The sequence below is a fragment of the Symphodus melops genome (assembly GCF_947650265.1).
Source record: "Symphodus melops genome assembly, chromosome: 2".
NCBI lineage: Eukaryota > Metazoa > Chordata > Actinopteri > Labriformes > Labridae > Symphodus > Symphodus melops.
This window is the reverse complement of record NC_136692.1, coordinates 20,784,693-20,803,145: the sequence shown is the minus strand read 5'-3', so window position 1 is coordinate 20,803,145 and position 18,453 is coordinate 20,784,693. Positions and strand designations below refer to the sequence as shown.

The 18,453-nt window shown below is 40.9% G+C and overlaps 1 protein-coding gene across 4 annotated transcripts in view; it reads right to left on the bottom strand.

Moving 5' to 3' along the window:
• The window catches only part of rptor (regulatory associated protein of MTOR, complex 1), a 170,082-nt gene that overhangs the window by 134,188 nt on the left and 17,441 nt on the right, over positions 1–18,453 (bottom strand). For all 4 annotated transcript variants that reach the window (XM_079337749.1, XM_079337751.1, XM_079337750.1 and 1 more), the window contains exons 3-4: positions 15,990–16,092; positions 13,624–13,706 (exon numbers count right to left, since the gene is read on the bottom strand). In XM_079337749.1, coding sequence (XP_079193875.1) covers positions 13,624–13,706; positions 15,990–16,092 — 186 coding nt within the window. The remainder of the gene's footprint in view (positions 1–13,623; positions 13,707–15,989; positions 16,093–18,453) is intronic.

The following is an 18,453-nucleotide window of genomic DNA, read 5'->3' as shown; positions in this document are numbered from 1 at the left end:
ACTCAGAATAAGGCTCGTCTGGATGATTGTGTTGAGTGAGTCAGAGACTATTCAAAATGTTCAACGTTTCAATTTAAGCTGTTACTCCATTATATCCTCCGAAATTAAAATGTGGCTGCTTTGTTCAAAAAGAGAAAAAAATAACAGAAACACTCGTCATTAGGCAGCAGGAACTATGACTGCCACTTTTTATTAAGGTCAGAGTGACTCAAATGTGAAGTGAATACTTTTTTTTTCCAAATGCAAACAATAATCACAACTTTGAATACAAAGTTTCAAATTAATACATGCGACCGACTTTTCCTTTATCTACATTTCGAAAAAACTTGTTTCTTTTGCATGTTGTTGCGAAGCCGACTGAATCTTCTTTATAAAAGCCTTTTCATTTTGTCGTATTCACCTGTTCAAGATAAAGCTCCCATACAGGAAGAACAGATAAGAACAAAATAACACCCATACATGGTTGATGTCAATGTGGTGTTGGATGAAATCAAAAATGAAAATCGCACATTTGTAGAGCATCAGCATTCCTCAAGCTGACTGGTTGTTTTACTCTACGATTCCCAGATGTGCGTTCGATTACCCTGAAGGAAAACGTAATTAAATCTGCCTCACATAATCCTACTAACAAGCCCTTTTTTATGTCAGGGTTAAGTGTGATTACATTTCAAGATGGACAGCGAAGCAAAAGTTGCCTATTAAGAGGTGACCACTGGTTTGATATCCCACAATGCATTGAGACATTGAGAAGCTGCAGGAGAAGCCATTAAAGAAAGGGGGGGGGGACCATTAGCTGAAGACTGACGGGGTGGAAAGGGACACTAATGATCCAAACAGACAGCTGTCCTACTAATTAGCAGAGAGTGAGAGGTTCAGGTCCTCACACTCACTTAGACTCAGCGTCAGAGTAAAGGACAGTGGAGATGACTGACAGTGGGGGAGAATCTGGAGTGAGGGATGCTAGTTAGCAGTTTACTCAGCAGCTGTGTCTTAGTGTTGTGACAATAATTCGATTCTGCATTAATGAGAGCAGGGACGTGAAGACTGATATCACAATCTGCACACTGTGTAATTGGAAGAACTGACTCTTAAACTGAAGCCAATTTACAGGGGGGAAAAAAAGACTTCTTTACATCATGTACGCATCGAGCGCACGGACAAATAGCTCATTACAGTCTATTAGTCAGAGCTGCTTCATCATTCTGTCACAAATCTTTATAAAGACTGTAAAATTAGATTTTTAAAAAAAGAAAAAAAGAAAAAGAAAAACAGGGAGACTGAACAATGTTTTCTCTTATGTTGGATCCATAAAATACACTCAACGTCAACTTCTGATCATCAATTACATAGATTCTTGATGATCAGTGCATGTGCAGCAAGAAGAACTAAATGCACATCACTATTTGCTATCAAAGGGAACAAACGGTTGTGATGCAGCAAATAGAAAGCAGATTATATAAAAGCCAAATGGACTTCTTTTGGAAAAAATGCTAAAATGAAATTCCTCCGAGTCCAGTTTTGTAAAGTTCAAGAGTGATGATAAAAAGGGAGCAAAGAAAAAAAAACGAAAACAGAAAACTAACAGTTAAAAAGATTCTCAAAACAAACTTCAAGCAATTTGAAAAGCTTTTAGAGTGCAGCTATTTGTCAGCAGCACAGATTCATGAGTCAAGGCCCTCTCTTTTCAGACAGATACAGCCGACACAAAAGACTGACACTGACTTTACAGTCTGAAAGTTACAGATTTTCTTTTCACAATCACTTGTTCTAAGGCTTCATGCTACCATGACTTTCATTTAGAATTCATCTCTGATGTCTATACACCATGAGAGGATAAACACCTGTTTTACATGCACTCAATACTAAATAATGGCTATTTGTATATTTAATATGTGATTGTTCATGGTTTGTTTGAGTGATTTTTAAATCTTCTAATTTCATCTTTTTTTGTCACGTCTAAAAAAAAAAAAACTTATCTTGTCTGAACTGAAACAGTTTTCCATTTGAAGACTGTTGTGAAGAAGCCACCATGGCATTGCAACTGAATCATTCACCTTTGAGTGTTGTAGGAACGCGACCATTCTCAATACAATATTGGACCAGTCAGTCCTGCATTCATGATCCAATAACCGGCTGGTGAATTGTGGCATTTTCCCTTTTGGGTGTCTCCGAGTAGAGAATGACTGTCAATGAAGAGGGCTAAACCAATTTTGAACCAGAGAACGTAAAGCTACATTTCAAGCTGCTCTGCTGCACCCTAAGACACCTTGGTGTGCTGGGATCGTTTAACTTCATATTAATATTCAATATATCACTTTATGCCTTAAATGCTTTTGTCGTTCTTTCACAGAAGACAAGCTCTGACACGTGTGTGTGAATGCAATGGGCTCACATTTTCATTGTTCACTCTTCTGAGGGCTGTACAATTGGGTGAGACAGTTGAGCCAACAGCTCAGAAGACAAGTGCTGCTGAATTAAATATAACAGCTTAGTCTGGCTGTGTGGAGACAGATTAAAATAAAGAACAGAACATGGACACTATTCTCTGATTGATCAGTGAATAGAGGATAAGGCAGAGTGACAGGCAGTGCAGAGTGACTTGACGAGACTCAAACATGCCTTCAAGGATGGGAGATTCTTTTGTCATCCACGACTGTCTTTTCCATCCAACTTTACATTTAGAAAGTCAGAGTTCTTTTGGATGTAGCCCCTCAATGTTCCCGTTGTTCCTGAACGCATCAATGCACCAGCGCTCACTCTGTGCTCAACTGGAATTTCACTGGATCTCTTACAGCCCAGCGTTTTACACCCATACATCAGAATAAGAAGCTAGATGCTTGAAAGGTGGGTGGTGTATCTATATTCTGTCAAGACTGAGTCACATCCTGGCCTCCTGTCTCGTCCCCTCCTGCTCTGCATATTTTCTAGAAGGTTCATGTTAAGCCCTATTCAGACCGATGCTTCAAGGTGCAATATTAAAGTCCAGGTGACGTTTCGCCTTCATTCTGAATGTTGCAGAGGTTTAATTGGGGGGAGGGGGGGGCAAAGTGTACTTTGTACTGACTTCTCGGGTAGTGACAGCACTGCAGGGGCCAGATGGGATCAGAGGAGCCAGTGGGCGAGCACAGCGCTGTAAAATATATCTGATTGTGTGTCGGTGTGGAGCACCCGCTGTGCCATGCTTTCTCAACGCCGAAAAGCAGACTTGGGCACCAATTTTAAAATGAAGAAAAAAAGCAGCATGCACGTCACATAAAACAGGGTTTTGCGCGCATACACGCATATCTACGCAAAGCCTCGGACAGTAACTGCAGTAATTATAATGTACCGAACGTCATCGCAGCACAGCGGACCCCTGAGCTCGATGAGATTGTGTCGAGTGCTTCAGGGGACACACAAGTTCTGAACATCTTTTTACCAGAGCGCTCTACGAACACGCAGCATTACAATTTAACCTACAGTCTAATCTTTTCTACTCAAAATCTCACTTTTTTTTTTTTTTTTTTTTTTTTTGGAAGGAGATAAAGGTGCCTTGATTTAACAGAAAGGATTCTATGCCTAATGGTTAAAGGACAAGAACATGTTGACATTTTCACAAGATTACTGCGTAGAATAAAACGTTCCGACTGCAGTACATTTGCATACAAGGTGAAAACGGGAACGGTGACAGCGGCGGAGCTCCATCAACTGTTTCCATTGAGATGTGCCAGTAACAGCATGCTCAATGGCCGGGACCTGGACCTCATTCACCTCGCCTTGGACCGTTACATACACTATACTGAATTCTTTCAAGATTGGAAACAACTGTATGATATTTGCAATAGAAAAAGCTATCAGTATTACTTGCAACAAAAATGTTACTAATCCAGACATGCTCAGAGGATTAACACGCAACTCTTCCCTCCAGCTGTTTTTCTAACAAAGAATGAATAGTCTGTAGTCCTGGGAGTAATCAATAAAACACAATACTGATTCACTCATATGAGGTTGTGAAACAGCAGCTCATTCCGAGTCCCAGCCCCCAACTAAATAAAGCACACAGAGCACCCCTACTTAATTTTTTTTTTTTTTAAACTCTTTTGCAGGAGCATATGCTGGAGTTAATGATCACGTAACCATCAACATGAGATGGCTTGTGGTCTCTAAACTGTCGTTTAGTGAGATATTTACAAGGTGATCAGCAGGAATGAGAAAAGTGATCAATAGGCCGTCTCTCAGTTTCTCCCATGAGGACGGTGAAGCTGAGTCCTGCAGCTTTCCTCATGAGCATGATGCTTACATTCCTGCAGGTCAGGGGAACAAACGTCCTCTCACAGAGGACAATAAATTTACTTTCTTTATTGACGGATTGGTGGGATGTCCAGAAGTCTTCCTGTGGGCTAATGGTTTTCGCTGCAGCTCCAGTTAGACTGAGTGCACGAGGAGACACGGAGGGAGATCATTAAGCGTTATTCACTCTGTAGCTTCCCGCGCACACAGATTGTCAATACAACTCAAATTGGATTGAGCTGATTTGGTAGCTGTGACAAGAATAATGGAGCTGAAATTCAAAGGTGTAAAAACTCTTCTATTTCCATTATAAGAAACAGTTAAATCTGACTTTACTTTGCACTATTCAGTGTATCATTAATCCTTTCAATTTCATTAATCAATAATCAAAATATAATATTAAAAAAACATTGTCTTTTGTGGTTTTGGATTTGGGCCTGCCACTTGTCACTCGAGTTCTGTAACTGTTGAAAATCCCTCCTCCGTTTTTTTTTTTTTTTTTGCAGATTGTTGAAACACAAACTCAACCTGGAAATGAAAAATCTGTATCGTGATTACATTTTTTTCCCCATCTTAGTCTCACTTGTAGCAACACCACGACGCTGCCTCTCCCTTTTCGAGATTGTGAGAAGGTTGGCTTTACTATGACACCCTTCAAGGCCTGTGAAACTAGTTAAAGAATGCTGGGCCAGTCTTCATCAAGGTTCTTTTAAGATATAACCATGTTAATGAAATGTGCGTTGATTCCTTTGGGCTTTTCCTTTTATAACATTAAATGTGTGCAAAAAGGTTCTTCGTTGTCAGCACGGAGACATCCGTACACCTTTAGAATTTCAAGGCGCGTTGCTGAGTACCATGCTGTTAAATGTAACCTCGCCTAATTGGTGGTAAACATGTACACCTTAAAGATAGCCTCGGATTTCTTATGACTGATGAACAGAAAAACTTCTCAATATTCTCAGCAAAATCTCTAACACATCGACTTTGAATATTAACAGTTTTTCTGGTATGATGATGATAATGATGATGATGATGATTTCTATTATTGGGGGGCATTTGATGTTGAACTTCAAACTTTACTCGTGTAGGTTCTCTTTCACCTCTATGACTGGGGTTTTATTGCCTTGCTGCGTCATCTATGATTTGAAAATATCAGATTAGCACAGAGTCAGTGAAGCTGAAAGTAAGCATGCTGCTCAGATTCAGCGGTGCAGAGGATCTTTCCTGTTGAGTTTCAGTCAGAGCTGTCAGCCCAAAAAGAATCGGGGATAGATTTCATTGACAGAGCCGAGAGTGGTGTAGCATCCAGCAGACTGGATTCGTGCCGCCCTTCTCCTTGCAGCGTGGCGTCATGTTGGACTCATTTCCTATCAGCCTTCTTCATGTCAGTCACAGCTAGTTTTGTGTTCCGTTTGAGACTTTTCTTTTTTAAGTTTACTTCCAGTTGTGATTTTCTCTGAGTCAACACGTTGTTTTCTCGTGTTTTATGTTCACTTCTCTTTTTATGTTGTTATCTGCTGCTTCTGTATGATCTCTAGCCTGACTTCCTGCCATTGTTCCGTTTCCTGCCTTTTGTTGCAATACACCTGTGTCTCATCTCCAATTAGTCTGACCTGTACATGCAGCCCTGTGTTTCCACCAGCCCTCTGCCTGACTGTCATAGACTACCCAGTGTTTCACGCTTTCCAGCCTCATTTACATTGTGTTTGCTCAATTTCACTTTTAAATGGGTTTTTGGATTTTGGAATTTTCCATTCTTGAATTTTTCTGTTTTTTGTTTCCCTTTGTAACTGAGTCGGTGTTTGAAGTGTTACACCAGTTGCTCAATCGCAGCTTAATATCTCCCTAAAATCTATCAAATACAAACACGGCATCTCTTTCCTTTATTCACGATGAAAATGGGGTGTTGTTACTTTAAGTGTGTCGACTGTAAGGTAAGGCTCAGACTTAAAGCATTTAAGGCACATTTATACCCAATCATCCTCTCCTGATGACTAAAGTGGGATTCTGGTCTGGGCTCTGGTTAGCACCGATTTTTGTCCGGATGATCTGCTAATGTGAGAGCAAACACACTCATTGGGGCAGAACTCAGTAAACTAAACATGTTTGATATTTAAAGCAAGAGAGACCGAGAAGAGGAAAATGAGACAGAAGTGCTTATATGTTTCCAAGCAAGTGTAAACACTAAAAAAAAAGTCTACGTCAGCTAGCATTTTGATGTTGACCAAAAAAAATTATAACACATGTTAAGGGATTTTGAGGGTTTTTTTCTCCTGACACAAAGCAATACTTCAGCAGGTCGTGGGCAGAGCCTGGCCTATCTGTTGACACGTTTGACACATCAGCTCTCCTCGCAACTCATCATGTCCTTATTGACGTATGGTGAACAGTTTTGCATCCTTGGGTTTGATAAAATGTTGAATTACCCGAGTATAAAACATGCTTAGCATCATGAAGGGATAAGCGGAGGAACTTCACCTGCACTCATCCTCTGCTTTGAAATGTGGCGTTTCCAGGGTGATGGGAGAAAAGCTAAAAGTTCATCAGGAGACAAGTGTTTTAGCTGCAGCTCGCTGATACATAATGCAAAGACAGTTGGCTGAGTGGATACTTCGCAGGAGTTTGCAAGCTGCAGTGAGACCAGAGAGCAAAATAAAAAGACAAAGGTTGGGCAACAAATGGAATCAGACGGAGACAGACCGAAGGAAAGAAGTGATGAGAGATATACTTTTAACATGTTTGGCAGATGCAACATGTTCAGCAAGTACTGTACAGTCTTTTTCCAATCCAAGCATGCCTCTTTTCATCTCAACAATACTGAACATCAGGCAGGTCAGGAGGGGAGAATTTCAAACTAGATTCCCAAATATTCAGCAGAGGGCACGGAGAGAGAGGGGGGGGAGAGAGAGAGAGAGAGAGCTTAAAAAAGGTGACATGAAGAGAACAAATGAAAGAGAACAAGTGTAGCTTGAAAGAGAATGTGTAAACGGAGGAGGAACGTCGAGACCGAGCGAGTCAAAGACAAACTGAAAGCCGAGTGAGCTACCTCGATAACTTTCTTTTCGTGGCTAAATGAAACGAAAGCAGTCATGAGTTGAGTCCAGTCTGGGCTCTTGTATAACAAAACACATTCAAACTAGTTAAAAGAACAGATAGTGGAGAAAAAAGACCTTCTTTTTTTTAAAGTGACTTCGTACCATAGAGCTCAGTTCAGTTTATTGCTATGTGCAGTATAAAACCACAGTGGAAAGAATGCGCAAGAGTTAAAACAATACAACTAGACAAAGACACATAAGACATTCCCGTAGATCATACAAGCTTGCTCAGGCTGCACACTGCGCATTGCACGACAGGACGAAGTGCATTTAATGACCGATGCTGTCTGCCTGAGGGAAGAGGAACAATAAGACCGGCTGCAGGAGGACCTGTGGTGACGCTGAGGGCGCGTGACAGGAGCCCATCACTGTAAATACCTTCAACACCTGGCAGGCTGACACCAATCCTCCTACCTGCACGACCAACAACTTAGTTTAAGGATTTCTCTTCTCCTACAGTGACATGTCCAAACCAGACAGTCAGCGAGCCGGTCAGAATGCTTTTATTAACACTGCTGTAAAAAGGTAGGAAGGACGTGATGGTTTAAGGTAAAGTCTTTTCATTTCCTTAAGAAGAAGAGACGCTGCTGAGACTTTTGAACTGTGTTTTTTTTTTTTTAAACTCTATTTACCGCCGTGGGGCAATTAGCAATTAGCGCACCAAGCGGTTGACCACAGGAGCGGCGACCCGCATACACCCTGACAGAGCAGGGGGAGCAGTTCAGGTTTAAGTGTCTTGCCCAAGGACACATCGGACATGTTGCTCACAAGGGCTGGGGATCGAACCCTCGACCTTCCGGTTGAGAGATGATGGCTCTACCCACTGAGCCACAGCCGCCCAAAACGTTGCTGGTGTTTGAGTGCAAACTGAGGTCATCTGAAATAGTGACACAAAGACATTTAAAGCTTCCCACCATCTCGACTACCTCTCTGTTTATAAAAGAGAGAATGGAGAAGCTTTTCCCATGTAAAATCAATCCTTACGTTTTGGAGGCATTCAGGACTAGATTGTTCACTTCCCTCCACCTGACTAAAATTGTGTACCTCAGATCTGTGGTGTGATTCATCATTTGAGTTAATGAGTCCTATGACAGCAGTATCATCAGCATATTTTACATTGACATTATCATGATGTGAAGCAGTACAGTCATGCACAGTGAGAACAGCAATGGGCTTATTACGGTGAGCCAGTGTTTAAAATAATTTCATCACATGACGATATGAGGAGAAATATTAACAAGCTCTGAATGTATTTGACAATAAAAAGAGCTGGAGGTGATTTAAGAAAGAAATGGATTCTTAATTTAAAAAAAAAAACAACTTTCAAAACTTATAAATAAACATGTCTGTCGAACAGTTTTAAAAGCCTTTTAAAAGGTGACTCTGAAAGTCACAATGTTCAAGCCGTCACATGGCTGTATTCTAATGCAGTACATTTTGTTTCTGTTCTGCAAAGGTTTTAATGGGAAATTAACCATGATGGTGCAGGGCGAACGCATCCGATTTTTAATTGAATGGAAACAATGAAACGAACTCGGAGGCGTTCAGTTCTCAGTTGCCGGTTAAAAAAAAAAGTCACACAACAACCGCCTCGTTCATGTGCCGCTTCACGTTTGTGAACTCCTCGACTCTGTGAGTGCCGTCAGACATTTGACAAATATGCTCATCGGCAGAAATGTCACACACACACACACACACACACACACACACACACACACACACACACACACACACACACACACACACACACACACACACACACACACACACACACACACACACACACACACACACACACACACACACACACACACAACCATCATGTATCATTGATTTGATCATCTGAATAAGAACAACGCAAACAAACTACAAAGGTAGGCTAATTAGCCAGCTATCCCTGTTCTTGCTCACAGCTTGTTGTATGACACACATTGTCCTCGATTATTCTGGTTCTGTCGCTCTCAGGCCATCAGGCTTTTACAGAATAAAACAAACATAAAAAAATGTTTCTTTTGAATCACACACCGCTCCTTTAGTTCAGGAGCTCATTGTTGTTTCAGTAGTTTAAGTAATGAAAAAGGCTAGCTTAATGTTGAATGTGTCAGTGTTGTACTTACACTTCTTCAAAGTACAAGCAAATACTTAGACAACTATGATCAGTTTGTGACAGAAGGGATGGATACATGAGAGTTGGATTGACAGAAATATGCCTGAAAATGAAGCAGAAACCAGGATGAAAAATGGTTGTAGAGAGAAAGAAAGAGAGAAAAAATGTTTTTTTAGACATGGAGTTGGTAGAGAGAGTGAGTGGGCAGCAGCAGCTAAGTCCATATTTGCCTTCCTCTCTTTGTTTCGTGGCCAGGAGGGTTACTGTAAGAGTACAGAAGCAAACTGAGAAAGTGATTCGTGACAGCAGGCTGGCACAGCTTAAACTCTCTGGGCAGCTCCCGTCATACAAACACATTACACTGTTATAACTTACATACCGACACCATTTGCAACACAATGAAAAGAAAAGAAACAATCAGGCTTTTTTTTTTTAAGTGTCAATTGGGGTCTCATGTTTACTGTGCTCATCCACAATTTAACTCCTTCCAAGATTTTTTATTTTTTTTCCAAAGTGACAAAGCTGCTGCGTAATCGATTTTATTTTTATTTTTTTTGTCCAAAGTTTTTTGAAAGTTGTGTTGGCGAGCGCTGCTTTGGTGAGCGAAGAGTCCTCGGGCTGAACAGCTTTCTCACCCTCCCACTCCTCCTCCTGCTCTCCTACCACCATTCGCTGCTGACCTCCTGGGTCACTCAAGCCCGAGCCTACATTCCTTTAGCTGCTCTCTCCTGGGAAGTCTGTCCTCCCGCCTCCTCTTACCTCCCAATCCTGCACTGTTTACCAAACACATACACATGCTTATCTTTTTACTTTTATCGCCTGATCATACATTACTTTTGGAGGGAACTTAGGGTTCATCACTCCATCTCCAAGACTCTATTCTTCATATGTCATATACCAATCAGACATTTAGTTTGTTCATTCATCTGTTAATAAAACAGTATGCTCATTTCTCCCCAGTGGATTTAAAATATACTCACACAGCGCAGGTGGGTTGAAATGCATCACAAACCCAATGTTTTAAATGCAACTCCGCTTTAAAGTCTCGATCCGATTTCAAGCATTGCACAACAGTTACATCGCGCCCTCCTGTCAATCATTTCAGCTACGCGCCTAACTATGATAACAGGTATCGTTCAATAAATAAAAATGGAGCAGCTTAAAAGAAAAAAAACCTCACCCCGGTACAGTGTGTGCTTAGGAGAACGATAAAAGAAGCTGTAAAGACGGGCTAGTCTGGCTGTGGTGTGTATTCTGCGGTTCTTGGAGCCTCGAGCGGACACTTGACGAACGGGAGGATTTTGCAGTTCCGCATTGGCTCTATTTTTCAAGAGCGGAGGTTTGCAAGACAGGACTGTTTGTTTCTAAGCGAGCAGACGAAGCCTGAGCGAGCCATCAGCATCCCTCAGATTGTCTGGCTGATAATTTAGCTGTGAAACGAGAAGGCCTTATGGATTAAACGATGCATTTGGGAGGGACATGCAGATGTGGTTTATAGCTAATGAAAGTATGCATGCTTTCATTATGGCGGTTTTTCCATACTTGTTTTCAATGCAATATGAGAGCAAAGTAATTTTTACACTAAGTAGCTTGTGCTTTGACTTCTTTATTTTCTTAAAGGTGCTCTATGTAACTTTCAGAAATACTGCATTTGTAGCGATACCGCGTGGCCGTCAGGCGAACAGCACCAGAAACCTGTCGCTCGTTCTCCCTCGCGTGCTCGTACGTACACAAAGGAGCATCAACATCGCTCCTGAAACACTGGATATTTACAGCATGTTTCCAGAGGAGGTCAAGGGTCATACACGTGAGAGTCTGTGAAGGAGTCTGTGTGTCTCCTTCCTACAAATGAGTCTCTCAAACGAGGCGGCTTCTGGCTGTGCAGGTGAAGACCGGGACAGTGTGATGAGTTTATAGTTTTTTACTGTTGATTTTGTGTAAGCGGAGCGGAGTGGGGATGACGTTGAGGACGCACATTTTTTTAGGGGGGGGGGGGGGGCGGCTGTGGCTCAGATGGTGGAAGGCTGCGTCAGTGGCGTACGAATGTTTATGCGGGTCGCTGCTGTCGCGGTTGACCACTTGGTGCTTCTCTGTTTCTTTGAATTGCCCCACGGGGACAGATTAACTGTTAAAAAAGAATAAATTCAGACGCTGTCAAAATTGTTTAGACAACAGAGATATACAGTGATCATCTATTTTTTCACATCAGTCCCCGTCACGGCAGAGATGCACTAAGGTTTTTATTTTTTTGGTAAATGTATCAAACCAAAGTGGATTGATTATATTAGGATCGAGAAAGAAGGGGCGGATAAGTTTAAAGTGAAACACTCTGAACTCTTTGTGACTTTTCCGTGCTCAGAGCTTGAAGAAAGAGGTCCAGACGGGCGAAATCAGAAGAAATAAAAAAGAGAAAAAAAACTCACTGAATGTTGTAACTCACTCTGAAGATCAGAACAACTCTGTTGCCTAGAAACGGAATAGTGCAAGCTCTCCATCTTTATTTTATGTGTGGTTTTTTTTGTGAACTGTAGATGCTGTCTTGTTTATAATGCACATACATCTTCGTGTATGATGCTTTATTATGTTGTTAAAGTGGCAGGTTATTTAATTTATGTAGCTTAATAATGCGTCTTGCACCTGCCATGGTGCAGGAAGCATCAACTGTCCTGCGCTTAATGGTGCAACAACAGGAATGAATAATGAAGGATAAGGATGCGTGTACACACACACACACACACACACACACACACACACACACACACACACACACACACACACTTCTGTAAAAGCTGAATTTATGGGAACTCATGATGCATCTGCTTATAAAAAAATTATGAATCACAGTCAAAAGCATGAAAATCTTGTGGGTGTTATGTTGCTACAGCTCTATTACAGGAAGAGCAATGGAGCTGACACGGTGGGATTTCTGAAATGTACCCACTCATCATTTTACACGCTGATATGGTCAACATAAATTAACAGCCACAAAGTAACCATGACAGCTGCAGGTGCAGCCTTTTTATTCGCGCACACACATTAGGCGTGTTACATCTGCTAATTCACAGTCAGTGATTATTGTAAAGACGAGATAAGTTTCATCAACATGAACATACAACTCCTAAATGGCATTTCACCAAAAAGAAACATTTCACGTATTTTTCTCTTGCTCTGTCTCGATCTCACAATTGAGTTTGTGAAGTGAATCACAATTCGCTGCATTGTTTTATCCCCTATTTAAAATTCTTCTTTTGCATTTCAGACATTTTTTAAAGCCTATATTAACGACATTAGGCGATTCTTACCAGTGTCCTCATTGTTATGGAATAAATGCAAATTAATGTGCTTTATGATGTGGATTTTTAGATTAATTATTCAAATAAGTTCTGCACTGCTACCACAGTTTGGTGTGAAATCGTGATTTGGAGGCAGGAGACGAGTGCTGATTCTGTGAAATACAGCGTATGGTTCGTTTATGAAGTGCATCTTTTGAATGAGCTACACATCGTCATTCTCCATCACTGTGGAAACTGACAAGGATGATGATGTTGGGGCAGCTTCACTATTTGTGTGTCATTTAGAAATATTACCACAAAAGAAATTGGTTGATAGAAGTTTTTTGCCACTCAGGGCTCCTATAGGTTCTCCTGAATACATACAGGATGAATAAATAATGAATTTCTATTGCAATGTGAGTTTAAATTACATGGCTCAATCATTGGGACACAATCAGAATACATTGTGTAAGTTCACACAGTATAAAAGGTGTTGATGTTGTTGCATTGAACACAAGAATGTATAAACTTGTATTCTCCGAGGGGAAAAAAAAAAAAAAAAGGATTCAAATCAAAAGCTAGCACTGTGTGAAAAGTCTTTCTGACACAATGTTAAAACCAACTTCAGTGAGATTCACAGAGCTGGTAATATATTAAAAGACAGCTGTGACACCTTGGACAGTCTGCCAAAATCTCTGGAACCAAATCCAAAATATCCTTGAAAAAAAGAGTAGAACTTATAGATTCCAAAATCAATCTCATCAAATTGATACAAATAAAGCAGTCATGGATTTATCAGTGTTTGTATGTGTGTGTTGTCACCGTGTCATTAGGACAACATGCATCAAGAAGCAGAGAGACTACATTGTACCCCACTCACCCTGGGTTGCCAATTTTCATATTGCTTCTGCAGATTGGCCCCGATGGTCTCCAGGGCTTTCTGTGGACTCATCGACAGAGGATCTGACATGGAAACAAAGTGCAAAAACACCACAGTCACGTATGTTAGACACAACAGTTGGAAACACACGACGTGGGGCTGACAAACCAACTGCTATTAGACTGTCCAGCACACACGTTTTCATTACTAATTAAAAGAATAACATTCAGCTGAAAATAAGTCAAAAAAGTTAAAGCTTATGATTCAAGGCATCAAAGAAATACTTGAAGCAAAGGTTGGGAAAAATAGTAGCAGGCCCTCGAGATGAAATATTGATGAGCGTAGATCGATATGGCATGAGGAATAGCAGAATACAGATTGAGGACGGATCCAATTGCGTTCGGCTGGCAGAGAAAAAAATAATGTATCGACAGGTTTGTGGGAGACACTGATGTGTTTTACGCTCACAGTTAAACCACTTGCCTCATGATGAATACGGACAGAAAAAACAACAAAGGAGTGCATTTGTTAAGATCTGATACTTTAATATCAATGAGGGCTGTTCTCAGCAACTTTAAAACAAAAACAAAAAAACAAATGAGGAAGAAGGAGAACGATCTCTAATGTCTTCATGAAATAAACATACAGTATCGTCCTATGAGTAGCCCAGTATAGTGCACTAACAGTAAGTTCTGTTTACATATGTTTCAAAGAGTCTACTGCATGTCTGTTTACATTATGTACGTCTGTTCACATGTCTGCTTTCATCTGTTGCATGCATGGCCTTTTACATCTTGCTCCGTCGTTGACCTCTGAATCAAACTGTGACTTGTTCTAGCATCTAGACTCTTTACTCTTCCTTGGATCTAACTCTGTGATTGTATTCTAACTTTGTACTAACACTCTTGACACTTATTCTTCTTTGACACTTTATTCTTTGTTGATTGGTTAAATGTTTTAGTACAGTTGCATTGTCGTTATCTGCTGCTCTGTGTGCCCTTGAATTGCCCCCCGGGGACAAATAAAGTTTTTTTGAATTTGAATTTTGAATTTGAAGGCCTGCACTCATGTATTGCAAGATAGGCTTTCACATGTTCTAATGTCCTGCTATGATGGAAACTTTAAACGCTTTTGTCTGTTAATCAAACCTTGAGGTGCATCTTGGTCCTCAGTGTTTGTGTCTATCCTCTGTTTTCCCACACGATGTCTCAGTAACAAAATGACAGGTCTGCACACAGCAAGTGTCCTCAGAGGCCGCTGAGAGACTTTAAGAAAACTTTTGAGACCAGTGTTCTCGATTTAATGTGCTTACAAAACTCTTCAGACTGAAGCAGTCTCGGGGGACCTGAACTATGTTTTTTAAGGCTCTTATTCAATGAAGATGGTTCTTTTGTTTATGCTCTGTGTCAAAGAGGGGGGGAGGGGGGGACTGCCTGCTCCTTAGATGACAAAGACCTTATAAACTGAGCTCCCTCAGGGATGTCCCTAAATGCTGCAGTGAAAACCAAACTTTTCACAGAAAGTAAAAGTTGGCTGTCATCTTTATTGGCTTCCAGCGTGAAAGAGAATCGAACCAAAAGCTTTTTGCTAACTAACTCTTGCTGGGTTCTCTCTATAGCTGTCGGTTCAAATGTGAGGTGTTTTTATTTTTTTATTTGTCTTATTAACAAATTGCATAGTTAAGAGTCATACTGTATGCACATTTCAGAAGAGTCGTCTTTCCCAACTTTAAATGTTGTCTTAGGGCGACTTAGGGCTGAAGCATGATTGGCGTCAAAATAAAGCGACAGTGGTGTAGCTCGCTTTAGCGTAACGTTAGCTTTTTACTTCTCTCAGCTGCATTAACTCTTCAAAAGATTATCCAGCTGAATAAAACGTCTAAGCTTATTTTCTGCAATGATCTAAAATTCAATGCAAAAAAATGTCGTAGGCGAATTCTCGTAGGAACCGCCGGCGTAGTTACTTCCAGGTTGGCCTACAAAAATGCGTCCTCACTATTCCAGTCTATAGAGAGTCAAGAACAAAAAAAAAAAAAGGGAAGCGCTGTCGGGTCTGCATCTGCACATCGTAAAACAACATGGAGAAAATAAAAGCTACTTTGTGGCTTATTTTGAGTCATTTTAGTCAGATAAAGCCAAACATGGAGACATAATGAGGGCTGTCAGTGTTGTGTAACTGCGTGCTCGTGCCAGAGCCCAGGAAGTATACCGTGGCTGAGTGTGATACGAAGCGGTCACTGTCTCTGGTCAAACCACCTGGACTTTAAGGGGTGAAGCGTGCTGAGGCAGGGTAAGGATTACCAGTGTGACCACGCGCCCTTACAGTGCTTCCATCTCTGGCACCCATCTTTATGTAAACTCACTCACCTATCCAGCATTCCAGCCTTGCGCAGGGGGAGGTCTTGACGACATCAGGAGGGTCCACTCCCACATTGAGACACAACACCAGTGCGACACTCACAGTCTTCATCTGGGAAAGGAGACATAAGACACGCGATTATCAACAGATCGCTCGTCAATGCTCAAATCAGAACAGGCAAGTTGATTCACTCTGAGCGCTTTTTTAAAACCACATAACACTTTAACTCTTCCAGAAACACAGACAGATTGTGATCGGCTGTCTACTGGGAGTTTTCCAGTAAGTCACAGCCTTATGCTGCTTGTGCCTCTGTAACTTCAGTAAATTGGTGAGGTTTAGTGTCTCGACCGGGGGAAACTCAAACGGTAGATTCAGAGAAGCAGTTATTCTGTTCCTTTTTGACATTTTTCTATCATTGGTCCAGAGAATCCATTTGATCTAACAGTGGGGCGAGTGTCCCTTCAGTGTCAAGCAGAGTCTTAACCACACACACCAGTTTGCAGGCATGATTTTGTGGGATTTTTTTTTGCAAAAGGTTTGTCAGATACATAAATATAGATCTTGGAGAGTAGAAAACACATGGTACTAAAACATTAAAACAAGACTGTAGCAGGAAGTGAACACTGAGAGACACAGGCCATCTAAAAAAAAAAGAAAGAGCTATTGATCCATGGATTAGATGGTGAGTAATCAAACACACACACACACACACACACACACACACACACACACACACAGGTTACGACAGTGAAAATCACAAATGGCAGCTCTCTCGGAAACCTTTTTCTTTGCACAGCACAGCAGACATCAGACTTCATGTGGCTTCATTGAGTGACGACACTGAGTCTGACCTCAGAGGATTTAAACCAGCAGAAACAGACGAGTTGCACAAAGATCACACCAAGATTACACCTGACAGCTTTCTGATCACTGACAGTCACATATATTGCAGGTAAGTAAGGGAGGGAACCAGAACGCTTATCTTGAAATGATATACAGACAAATTCAAAAGGATTCTGTTAAACTAAACAATATTGAAAATGATACAAAAAAATCAAAAATCTTTTGAAGAAGTGGAAAACGATGAGACCATAGATTTAATGTAATGGATGAAACTGAAGATGTCATGGATTCAAACTTTGCAACACTCACACTAAAAGATCAAACAAATTCCATTTCCAGAGCAGTAAATCTGGTGCGGTCATTTTTTTTCACTTGATCAGCCCCCAAGGGTTAAAGAAGATGGGCTTACTGGACCTTGATGCCATCGACCCCTAAAACATCGGTCATCCCAAACTCTGATACTTGTAATCATGAAGTGAAGTGGATACTACTGTTTTTCTCGTTTCCAACAAATATAGACAAACTTCAAATTGTCTTTTTCTTTTATTAAAACGGCAAAGAGCTGATGGAATTAACACCGTGCATTTATAACCATTAAAGACTGGGACATGCCTAGACTAGTCTTTTGTGAGTCTGACTGAGAAAGAAATGTGTTTTTATAAATAGAACAGTAAATGACCATGTTCCTCAAGTTCTTGGTAAGAGCAGCAATAAAGGTAAATCAATTAACCTGTTTGTTTGTTATTTTAAAGCTATCAAATTACTATTATTTTGTTTACAGCTATAAGACTAACACATATTATTGGAAGGATTTGCTTCGACGAAAACATAGACTTTCTCGAGAGCTATAGAATAAATGTGCACACTGCCATGTAGGTCAACTCTTCTGTGCCAAGTGACCTATTACAGGAAGTTTGAAATTGCCTGTGTGTGTTTTGTAGACCTATAGAGGACACATTGTGTATTTAGTGGCTTGCTCACGGTTAGGAGAGCTGTGGTTGGGAAAGTAATTATTGCAGCCTGTGCTTCCACAGTCACACAGTAAAAGGTCAGTGTGCTAGTGGGACTCTGTAGGACAAGGCTCAACATGTCCATGCATCCACACAGGAGCACGCCGTCGTATGGCTTTCTCCATTAACACCTGACCTCCTCACCTCCCGCCCTTTTCCTTACTGCATGGAGTATGTCATGAACCTATCCTGATGAATGAACTCATGAACAAGTTCTACACAGCTACATGCAAAGGTTACTCTGGTGTTTACAGTGGGAAATTACATTTAAGCTGAGGCTACATAACAGAATTTACATTTTTACACAATGGTATGTCCTAACAAGACTAAAGTCTATAGTGATGCTAACACCACAAGCAGTATGTATAATGGATAGGGACGTAAAGATTAACCGATGTCAAGATTCAGTACTCTGAAAAATGACTCCGTAATAAGTTGAGTGTCAGCAGCTGAGCAGCAGACGGGGTTGGCAGCTGCAGGGAAAGATTTTGACATTGAGGTTCCCACCACCGTCTTTTAAAATCGGAGGCGTGGAAGTATTTTGGCTTTCCAAGAAGAACGCACATCACATGTCGGTCAGTCAGCGTTTGCTTTTTCTTTTTTTTTTATCATGAGCTAC